This window comes from Nematostella vectensis, chromosome 15, assembly GCF_932526225.1.
Source record: "Nematostella vectensis chromosome 15, jaNemVect1.1, whole genome shotgun sequence".
Lineage (NCBI taxonomy): Eukaryota > Metazoa > Cnidaria > Anthozoa > Actiniaria > Edwardsiidae > Nematostella > Nematostella vectensis.
Window position 1 is genome coordinate 6,733,158 of NC_064048.1, and position 12,029 is coordinate 6,745,186.

Below are 12,029 nucleotides of genomic sequence, written 5' to 3' on the forward strand. Positions count from 1 at the left end.
CAAAAAACCTGTCAATCATTTTGTCGAAAACCTGTCAATCATTTTGTCACGTGATAGCCACGCCTACTTGTCAATCATTTTGTCACGTGATAGCCACGCCCATTTGATCGTCGAAAATGGCGTGATGAGTTCGGTCGGTTAGGTGGAGGGGTGTGGGCCGGGGTTTACACTTCCGAGCTAATTTGACCAGAGAGAGATGTCCCTCCCAGAGGTCCTCATACCAGCCCTAGGTTACCATGGAGATGAAAATGATTCTTGTGAGAGACTCTCTGGGGGAACCCCCCCCCCCTCACGTGACTGTGGGGGTGAGAAATAAGAGATTGAGTTTTTGACGGTGTCCCTGTGGGAGGCCCCAGCTAGGAGTATGAAAAGTGAGGGTGAATTTTTTTCATACCACGCCACGTCTCAGGTCCTAGACTACCATGGAGATGAAAATGGCTCCTGTGGTGGGTTGATGGAACTCCTGCGGAGGAGGTTGTGAAGGATGGGGGTGAGTCCTCTTTACACCACTGAGAAGCGTCTCAATGTTCTACCAACACAGACTGGTGAAGACGTGTCGGAGTTGTCCCACCAGACCCCCAATGAGATTCTGGAATCTTGGTTTAAAGACATAACTGGTTTGATAGAAATGGAAAACCAAACGGTGAGACAGTTGAAGGATCTGAAGGTGAAAGATCTGAAAGCCCTCGCCAAGGAGCGGGGTATCCCAAGATATTACTGGATGCGGAGAGACGAGCTCGTCGGGGCGCTGACCAGCACGTCACCACCACCACCACCCCGGCGGGTCCCTTTACCCAAACTTCTCAAAGGGCTACCACGTCCGCCTGATATTATCCCATCCAACACGTCGGAGAGTATTCTCGACGGCCCGATACCTGAGATTGATGTCCCCATTCTCAAACCCTCCAAACCCACACGGAGTTCCCACGTCCAATCACTTAAGCATTTTGCAAACAGGACAGTCAACTCGATCAAGAGCGAGTTAGATGAGTTTGCGGATTGGATACTATCTTATGTCCCTGAGCCCATCAAAAAGACCGCCAAAGAGGCTGTAGATAAACGGGTCAAACGTCTGAAGGAGAGGATTAAGCGTTTACACGGGGAAGCGGAAGATCGCTTCACACCCAAGGAGCAAAAGACGGCGTTGAAGGGATATCTTAAGACTTATGGGATAGCCGGACAGGAGGGTTACGGTCCCAAGGAGTTTATCACCAAGATCAGACCAAAGGTTATCAAACTCGTCAATGACCGAAAGAAGCCCATCAAGGTCAAGTTTGTCTTTACCTGCAGGTATATAAAAGAAGATCTGGCTACAGGTCAGATTGAGGAGGAGCTGGGATATCATCATACAGAAAAGCCTGAGATCGTGACGGAGTCGACTGATTTCTCTGATTTGTTTAATGTAATGACGAATCCTTTGATCGGATTAGTCGAAAAGTTCCAGAAGCAAGGCTCTGGGTGGCAGTTTGATCGGGTGGAGTACTTTGATATTAACATTGATCCCTTTGATCCTCTCTCCGGGAGCTCGTATGTTGAACTACCAAAGGAGTTAGCGGTAAAGAAGGCGATTATCAATGTGAGGAATGAGAATGATCACAAGTGTTTCAAGTGGGCGGTAACCTCCGCCGTGTACCCCAAGAGGGATAACCCTCAAAGACTCAGTAGAAAGATGATGGAGAACTCTGAGAGATTCGACTGGTCGGGGATAGAGTTCCCCGTCTCGTTGAGACAGATCGACAAGTTTGAGAGACAGAACCCACATACAGTCAATGTGTTTACGTATGAGGAGAAGAAAATATGTCCATTGAGGATCAGTGGGAAGGATCCATTCAATGCAATCAATCTACTTCTCATCTCAAACGGCGAGACGAGTCATTACTGCTGGATAAAGGACGTGATGTCGTTAGTGTCTAGTCAAATTGATAAGTATCACCATACCCGATTCCTATGTTTTAGGTGTCTAAACTCGTTTCGGTGTGAAATGGCGTTGGAGAAACATTACGAGTACTGCTCAAAGAACGAGTCGGTCAGGATAGAGATGCCGATGGATAAAGACGGTAAGCCCCTTTACACTAGATTCGTGAACTTTAACAGAAAAATGCGGGTTCCCTTTGTCGTCTACGCAGACTTTGAGAGCTTCACAGAGAATATAGACACTTGCTCCCCAGATGAGAGCAGGAGTTTCACTAAACAATATCAGAAACACAAACCGTCAGGCTTCTGCTATCTCATCAAATGCATTGATGACGGTGTGTTTTCACCCAAGCTGGTTCAGAGGACGGTCCAAGGGTCTGCCGAGGATGTCGCGCAGCTGTTTGTGGAGTCTCTCGAGTCAGACATCAAGGAGATTTACAATAAGTTCAAGTTCCCCAAGGAGGTGGAGATGACGCGGGAGGATGAGATGAACTATGACAATGTCACTCATTGCCACATCTGTGAGGGTGAGTTAGGAGAGGACAAGGTTTTGGACCATTGCCACCTCACCGGGAAGTACAGAGGTGCTGCTCACAACGAATGCAACCTTCGATTTAGAGCTCCAAAGTTCTTTCCTGTTCTCTTTCATAACCTCTCCGGGTATGATTCACACTTGTTTGTCAAGAATCTTGGTACGTCGGAGGGTAAAATAAACTGCATACCTAATAACGAGGAGAAGTATATCTCTTTCACAAAACAGGTTGTGGTCGACAGGTTTACGAACAAAGAGGGCAAACAGGTTGACGTTAAGCGTGATATCAGGTTTATCGACAGTTTCAAGTTCATGTCCGCTAGCCTCGACAGTCTAGTGAAGAATTTACCGAGAGAGTCTTTCAAGAACCTCACGACTTACTATGAGGGAGAACAGTTACAGCTGTTGTTGAGGAAGGGCGTCTTCCCATACGACTGGTTCTGTAACTTTGATCAACTAGACGCTATCCAACTTCCGCCTAAAGAAGCGTTTTACTCGACTCTCAACGATACGGACATATCGGAGGAAGATTACCAACACGCGCAAAAAGTGTGGGAAACCTTCAAGATGAGCACCATGAGGGATTACCACGATCTCTATCTTGAGTCGGACGTGCTCCTGTTGGCAGACGTTTTCGAGAACTTTAGAGATGTCTGTCTCGAGAACTATGGCCTGGACCCAGCCTGGTACTACACAGCACCCGGACTGGCTTGGGATGCAGCCCTAAAGATCACAAGGGTAGAGTTGGAGTTGCTGACCGATTGCGATATGTTACTCATGTTTGAGGAGGGTATTCGCGGAGGTGTCTCCATGATATCCACCAGACATAGTAAGGCAAACAACCCCTACATGAGAGAGTACGATCCCAACCTACCGACAAAGTACATTACCTACCTGGATGCAAACAACTTGTACGGCTGGGCGATGAGTAAACCTCTGCCCACTCACGGGTTCAGATGGATGACGGACCAAGAGCTGAAGGAGTGGGGACGTCACCCATGCGTCGTGGAGGTTGACATGGTGTATCCACATCACCTTCATGATTCACATGATGACTACCCGTTAGCTCCAGAGAGCATCAAGATTAACAAGGTAGGCAAGTTGATCCCAAACCTTAACAACAAAACAAAGTACGTCGTCCACCATGAGACTCTGAAACTTTATGAAAGTCTTGGGTTAAAAGTCACGAAGGTTCATAGGGGTATCACCTTTGAGGAGTCTGGATGGTTGAAGACCTACATTGACCTAAACACGAGCCTCAGAGCAAAAGCGACAAACGATTTCGAGAAAGATTTTTTCAAGTTAATGAACAACTCTGTTTTCGGGAAAACCATGGAGAACATTAGAAACAGGGTGGACATCCGGCTGATCACAAACGAGAAACAGGCTAGGAAACTAATATCAAAGCCTAATTACAAGCATCGTACCATCTTTTGTGAAAACCTTGCGGCTATCCACATGAGGAAGACGAGACTGGTTTTCAACAAGCCCGTCTACTTGGGTATGTGTATCCTGGATCTGAGTAAGAATCTCATGTATGATTTTCACTACGGTTACGTTAAACCAAAGTATGGTGACAAGGCAAAGTTGCTGTTTACAGACACGGATAGTCTGATGTACGAGATAGAGACGGAGGATTTTTACAAGGACATTAGCGGTGATGTGAGATCCATGTTTGACACAAGCAACTATCCAAGGAATCACCCGTCTGGCATCGAGTCAGGGTTGAACAAGAAGATCATTGGCATGTTCAAGGATGAGACTGGAGGTCTACAAATCACAGAGTTCGTCGGGCTGAGAGCTAAACTCTACTCGTACAGGATGGACGGTGGTGGAGAAGCGAAGAAATGCAAGGGTGTCAAGAGGGCAGTCGTAAAGAAAACCATCAGTCTCGATAATTACAAGGATTGCTTGTTTGGTAAGGAGCCTCAGATGAGGATGATGAATGTCATCAGGAGTCATGGACACAATGTCTACACCGAGACGGTGAACAAGAGGGCGCTATCTCACGAGGACGACAAGAGAATCATCTGTGACGATGGTATTCACACCCACGCTCACGGTTATCTCGGGAGTGTCTGAGACAACCAACAGAGTGTGCTGACGAGAAAGTACGAGTCTACTTAAATCCTACGAAGCATACTTTTAAAACACTTTAGTGTTATGTTGGAGGAGAGTGCACTAAAATCAAAGAAGTATCGGGGAGAAATAAGTAGGATCTTGAGCATAACCAAGATAGATATTGAGTACACCTTAACAGAATCCTGAACACAACCTAGCAAGCTCTTGAGTACAACTGAGCAGACTCTTGAGTACAACTGAGCAAGCTCTTGAGCACACTTGAGCACACCTGAGCAGACTCTTGAGTACAACTAAGCAAGCTCTTGAACACACCTGAGCAAGCTCTTGAGCACACCTGAGTAGGCTCTTTGGCATAACTAGGGAGGTTCTTGAGAGTAACGTCAGGCAAGTCGATGTTTTGTAACGTAGGACGTGTTACAAAACTGGGTGGGTCAACGTCAATTCACGATGCACATCTTGCAACGGCCCTTTCGTTCGCCGTGCCCGCATATTTGAGACCCTCCACATGGTTTACAGAATTGTCTCTGTCTGTTGTGCTCACATATCCGAGATCCCCCACACAGCCTGCAAATAGACTTGTGCTTGCCGTGCTCACATATCCCTCCCCCTTTACAGTCTTTGCAAACGTATCTTGTCCGTCCATGCTCACAGACACTACCACCGCCGCACTCTCTGCATCGCGTCTTTCTTTTATTATGATGACATATCAGGTTACCCCGGCAGTCTCGTTTCACGGGGAGTGTCATCAGATCACCCACGGTAAGGTACTCTGACCGATCTGCTGTTTGTTCCCTCATTTCTCTAAACCAATCATGTCTTTAGACCAAGATTCCAGAACCCCATCGATGGAGTGTTGATCTGCCAATACGAGACTCTCCGCCAACCGGCTCTTCTCCTCCTCATCCAAACACCAATCCCAAAACCTATCTGGATTTCAGGTGATTGGCATGAGCTCCTCCTCCAAAACCTTGAAGAACTTTCGCTTGTGGTGGTGTCTGAAAAGCTCCTCATGCACCTCACCCCAACCGTAAGCTGGGTACAAACCTTTGAGTCTCCTGGGGAGGTGACACGCCATGAATCTCATAGTCCGCCCAAAACTCTTTGCTTCCCAACCCAGCAGCATCTTGACAACCCCCGTGTGACAGCCGGTGGCTGCTCCGCGCAGGGCTCTCTCATACGATTCAACCCCCGCCTCCCTACATCTCTTGACAGTCTCAACGTCTCCCAGGGTGACCGCCAGCGTCGTGGCATCGTCAATGTCGTCGTAAAGGTTCTCACCTAGCTCCTCACACACATCAGCCACGAGATCATTACCCACCATCACTGCAGCTGCTGAGGCATCACCAAAGTCTCTCAGACCACGCTCCTGGAGAAGATGTAGAACGTCAACGTGACCACCACGCGCTGCAGCCACCAAGGCTCTCCTAAGGTCTTTCGCACCAAACTCTACACACAGTTCAACAACCTCTTCATGTCCCTCCCGCGCCGCAGCCTCCATGGTCTCTTCAAAGTCTGTAGCACCCCACTCTTCATACATCTCAACAATCTCAACGTGACCTCCCACCACCGCTTGGACCATAGCCCAGTCGAGGTCTACCGCATCATACTCTGCATACTTTTTGATAACTTCTACGAGACCCACCCGTGCCGCGTATGCCATCACACCGTCGACGTCTACCCCGAACCGCTCCATCCTGCTGAACCTGCCGCGTCTCTAGACCACTTTCTTCAAATCCTTTTGACACTTTGCGTTAGGTGCCCTCTCAGAGATGACACCCAAGCAGCTGAAACCTCTCTCACCATACCTGACCGTTGTTACTGTGACGAGAACAGTGTCGCCCTCCTTAATCCTCTCACCCTCCCTCACGTAGCAGTTGGAGCACGCCTCAAAGACGTACCCGTCGAGAGAGGTAGACGGGATCACAACCTTTTGTATATCTGAAACCTCCAAGAGGACACCACCGGCCCAGACCATCCGCACCTCCCCAACAAGCTCACCCCCAACCCGCGGCCTCAACGTCTCCACCTCAAAACTCACTCTAAAGATGGTGTCACAAACATTGACAACCTCCGTCAAGCGTCCCACCGAGAGGACCCACCCGAGCTCCCTCGTGCACTCCCCCACCACCGTACTGACGATCTCATCCCTGACGTGGTTCATTATTTCACTGTCCAAGTATTTGGGGTCAAGGAACAGACGTCTCTTGATCACCACCTTCCTCAGAGCGTCTCCCATCTTTGTTGTAGCCGCAACACCTTTAGGCCTCCTCAGCGATGTGGTGTGAAAAAGCCCATTATTTTCACACTGTGTGGAGAGGACCCGTCTCCACCCTTCACAATCATGGTTGAGGGTCCTCCGCAGGATTTTAAGATCTCCTGTGACGGTGTTAGCATGAATTGCTTAGCAACTGTGAGGAGACTGCTAGCGAGTACTGTCATCCGAGATGGTAGGAGCATAACACTAAAGTGTTTTAAAAGTATGCTTCGTAGGATTTAAGTAGACTCGTACTTTCTCGTCAGCACACTCTGTTGGTTGTCTCAGACACTCCCGAGATAACCGTGAGCGTGGGTGTGAATACCATCGTCACAGATGATTCTCTTGTCGTCCTCGTGAGATAGCGCCCTCTTGTTCACCGTCTCGGTGTAGACATTGTGTCCATGACTCCTGATGACATTCATCATCCTCATCTGAGGCTCCTTACCAAACAAGCAATCCTTGTAATTATCGAGACTGATGGTTTTCTTTACGACTGCCCTCTTGACACCCTTGCATTTCTTCGCTTCTCCACCACCGTCCATCCTGTACGAGTAGAGTTTAGCTCTCAGCCCGACGAACTCTGTGATTTGTAGACCTCCAGTCTCATCCTTGAACATGCCAATGATCTTCTTGTTCAACCCTGACTCGATGCCAGACGGGTGATTCCTTGGATAGTTGCTTGTGTCAAACATGGATCTCACATCACCGCTAATGTCCTTGTAAAAATCCTCCGTCTCTATCTCGTACATCAGACTATCCGTGTCTGTAAACAGCAACTTTGCCTTGTCACCATACTTTGGTTTAACGTAACCGTAGTGAAAATCATACATGAGATTCTTACTCAGATCCAGGATACACATACCCAAGTAGACGGGCTTGTTGAAAACCAGTCTCGTCTTCCTCATGTGGATAGCCGCAAGGTTTTCACAAAAGATGGTACGATGCTTGTAATTAGGCTTTGATATTAGTTTCCTAGCCTGTTTCTCGTTTGTGATCAGCCGGATGTCCACCCTGTTTCTAATGTTCTCCATGGTTTTCCCGAAAACAGAGTTGTTCATTAACTTGAAAAAATCTTTCTCGAAATCGTTTGTCGCTTTTGCTCTGAGGCTCGTGTTTAGGTCAATGTAGGTCTTCAACCATCCAGACTCCTCAAAGGTGATACCCCTATGAACCTTCGTGACTTTTAACCCAAGACTTTCATAAAGTTTCAGAGTCTCATGGTGGACGACGTACTTTGTTTTGTTGTTAAGGTTTGGGATCAACTTGCCTACCTTGTTAATCTTGATGCTCTCTGGAGCTAACGGGTAGTCATCATGTGAATCATGAAGGTGATGTGGATACACCATGTCAACCTCCACGACGCATGGGTGACGTCCCCACTCCTTCAGCTCTTGGTCCGTCATCCATCTGAACCCGTGAGTGGGCAGAGGTTTACTCATCGCCCAGCCGTACAAGTTGTTTGCATCCAGGTAGGTAATGTACTTTGTCGGTAGGTTGGGATCGTACTCTCTCATGTAGGGGTTGTTTGCCTTACTATGTCTGGTGGATATCATGGAGACACCTCCGCGAATACCCTCCTCAAACATGAGTAACATATCGCAATCGGTCAGCAACTCCAACTCTACCCTTGTGATCTTTAGGGCTGCATCCCAAGCCAGTCCGGGTGCTGTGTAGTACCAGGCTGGGTCCAGGCCATAGTTCTCGAGACAGACATCTCTAAAGTTCTCGAAAACGTCTGCCAACAGGAGCACGTCCGACTCAAGATAGAGATCGTGGTAATCCCTCATGGTGCTCATCTTGAAGGTTTCCCACACTTTTTGCGCGTGTTGGTAATCTTCCTCCGATATGTCCGTATCGTTGAGAGTCGAGTAAAACGCTTCTTTAGGCGGAAGTTGGATAGCGTCTAGTTGATCAAAGTTACAGAACCAGTCGTATGGGAAGACGCCCTTCCTCAACAACAGCTGTAACTGTTCTCCCTCATAGTAAGTCGTGAGGTTCTTGAAAGACTCTCTCGGTAAATTCTTCACTAGACTGTCGAGGCTAGCGGACATGAACTTGAAACTGTCGATAAACCTGATATCACGCTTAACGTCAACCTGTTTGCCCTCTTTGTTCGTAAACCTGTCGACCACAACCTGTTTTGTGAAAGAGATATACTTCTCCTCGTTATTAGGTATGCAGTTTATTTTACCCTCCGACGTACCAAGATTCTTGACAAACAAGTGTGAATCATACCCGGAGAGGTTATGAAAGAGAACAGGAAAGAACTTTGGAGCTCTAAATCGAAGGTTGCATTCGTTGTGAGCAGCACCTCTGTACTTCCCGGTGAGGTGGCAATGGTCCAAAACCTTGTCCTCTCCTAACTCACCCTCACAGATGTGGCAATGAGTGACATTGTCATAGTTCATCTCATCCTCCCGCGTCATCTCCACCTCCTTGGGGAACTTGAACTTATTGTAAATCTCCTTGATGTCTGACTCGAGAGACTCCACAAACAGCTGCGCGACATCCTCGGCAGACCCTTGGACCGTCCTCTGAACCAGCTTGGGTGAAAACACACCGTCATCAATGCATTTGATGAGATAGCAGAAGCCTGACGGTTTGTGTTTCTGATATTGTTTAGTGAAACTCCTGCTCTCATCTGGGGAGCAAGTGTCTATATTCTCTGTGAAGCTCTCAAAGTCTGCGTAGACGACAAAGGGAACCCGCATTTTTCTGTTAAAGTTCACGAATCTAGTGTAAAGGGGCTTACCGTCTTTATCCATCGGCATCTCTATCCTGACCGACTCGTTCTTTGAGCAGTACTCGTAATGTTTCTCCAACGCCATTTCACACCGAAACGAGTTTAGACACCTAAAACATAGGAATCGGGTATGGTGATACTTATCAATTTGACTAGACACTAACGACATCACGTCCTTTATCCAGCAGTAATGACTCGTCTCGCCGTTTGAGATGAGAAGTAGATTGATTGCATTGAATGGATCCTTCCCACTGATCCTCAATGGACATATTTTCTTCTCCTCATACGTAAACACATTGACTGTATGTGGGTTCTGTCTCTCAAACTTGTCGATCTGTCTCAACGAGACGGGGAACTCTATCCCCGACCAGTCGAATCTCTCAGAGTTCTCCATCATCTTTCTACTGAGTCTTTGAGGGTTATCCCTCTTGGGGTACACGGCGGAGGTTACCGCCCACTTGAAACACTTGTGATCATTCTCATTCCTCACATTGATAATCGCCTTCTTTACCGCTAACTCCTTTGGTAGTTCAACATACGAGCTCCCGGAGAGAGGATCAAAGGGATCAATGTTAATATCAAAGTACTCCACCCGATCAAACTGCCACCCAGAGCCTTGCTTCTGGAACTTTTCGACTAATCCGATCAAAGGATTCGTCATTACATTAAACAAATCAGAGAAATCAGTCGACTCCGTCACGATCTCAGGCTTTTCTGTATGATGATATCCCAGCTTCTCCTCAATCTGACCTGTAGCCAGATCTTCTTTTATATACCTGCAGGTAAAGACAAACTTGACCTTGATGGGCTTCTTTCGGTCATTGACGAGTTTGATAACCTTTGGTCTGATCTTGGTGATAAACTCCTTGGGACCGTAACCCTCCTGTCCGGCTATCCCATAAGTCTTAAGATATCCCTTCAACGCCGTCTTTTGCTCCTTGGGTGTGAAGCGATCTTCCGCTTCCCCGTGTAAACGCTTAATCCTCTCCTTCAGACGTTTGACCCGTTTATCTACAGCCTCTTTGGCGGTCTTTTTGATGGGCTCAGGGACATAAGATAGTATCCAATCCGCAAACTCATCTAACTCGCTCTTGATCGAGTTGACTGTCCTGTTTGCAAAATGCTTAAGTGATTGGACGTGGGAACTCCGTGTGGGTTTGGAGGGTTTGAGAATGGGGACATCAATCTCAGGTATCGGGCCGTCGAGAATACTCTCCGACGTGTTGGATGGGATAATATCAGGCGGACGTGGTAGCCCTTTGAGAAGTTTGGGTAAAGGGACCCGCCGGGGTGGTGGTGGTGGTGACGTGCTGGTCAGCGCCCCGACGAGCTCGTCTCTCCGCATCCAGTAATATCTTGGGATACCCCGCTCCTTGGCGAGGGCTTTCAGATCTTTCACCTTCAGATCCTTCAACTGTCTCACCGTTTGGTTTTCCATTTCTATCAAACCAGTTATGTCTTTAAACCAAGATTCCAGAATCTCATTGGGGGTCTGGTGGGACAACTCCGACACGTCTTCACCAGTCTGTGTTGGTAGAACATTGAGACGCTTCTCAGTGGTGTAAAGAGGACTCACCCCCATCCTTCACAACCTCCTCCGCAGGAGTTCCATCAACCCACCACAGGAGCCATTTTCATCTCCATGGTAGTCTAGGACCTGAGACGTGGCGTGGTATGAAAAAAATTCACCCTCACTTTTCATACTCCTAGCTGGGGCCTCCCACAGGGACACCGTCAAAAACTCAATCTCTTATTTCTCACCCCCACAGTCACGTGAGGGGGGGGGGGTTCCCCCAGAGAGTCTCTCACAAGAATCATTTTCATCTCCATGGTAACCTAGGGCTGGTATGAGGACCTCTGGGAGGGACATCTCTCTCTGGTCAAATTAGCTCGGAAGTGTAAACCCCGGCCCACACCCCTCCACCTAACCGACCGAACTCATCACGCCATTTTCGACGATCAAATGGGCGTGGCTATCACGTGACAAAATGATTGACAAGTAGGCGTGGCTATCACGTGACAAAATGATTGACAGGTTTTCGACAAAATGATTGACAGGTTTTTTGACAAAGTGATTGACAGGTGGGCGTGTCCGTCACGTGACAAAGTGATTGACAGGTGGGCGTGTCCGTCACGTGACAAAGTGATTGACAGGTTTTTTGACAAAGTGATTGACAGGTGGGCGTGTCCGTCACGTGACAAAGTGATTGACAAGTGGGCGTGGCCATCACGTGACAAAGTGATTGACAGGTTTTTTGACAAAGTGATTGACAGGTGGGCGTGTCCGTCACGTGACAAAGTGATTGACAGGTGGGCGTGGCCATCACGTGACAAAGTGATTGACAGGTGGGTGTGGTCGTGTTCGTGTGTGCAAGGAGTCTTGGGCAAACTCGCACATGTGCAGGTCGCGAGGCTTGGCGGAGACTTTTGCGCCATTTTGGAATGAAATTTGGGATGATGAAAAACTTGTGCCAGCTGCGCCAAAATCCTACTACTTTACT

At 48.0% G+C, this 12,029-nt stretch overlaps 2 protein-coding genes across 2 annotated transcripts; one reads left to right on the plus strand and one right to left on the minus strand.

The window, feature by feature from the left end:
• The first annotated feature begins 484 nt into the window (after positions 1-484).
• Positions 485-4,528, plus strand: LOC125560754. Its single transcript, XM_048723085.1, has one exon. The coding sequence runs from the start codon at positions 485-487 to the stop codon at positions 4,526-4,528; it is 4,044 nt and encodes a 1,347-aa protein (XP_048579042.1).
• A 2,538-nt stretch (positions 4,529-7,066) lies between these two features.
• LOC125560755 lies at positions 7,067-11,110 on the minus strand. Its single transcript, XM_048723086.1, has one exon. The coding sequence runs from the start codon at positions 11,108-11,110 to the stop codon at positions 7,067-7,069; it is 4,044 nt and encodes a 1,347-aa protein (XP_048579043.1).
• Positions 11,111-12,029: the final 919 nt, after the last annotated feature.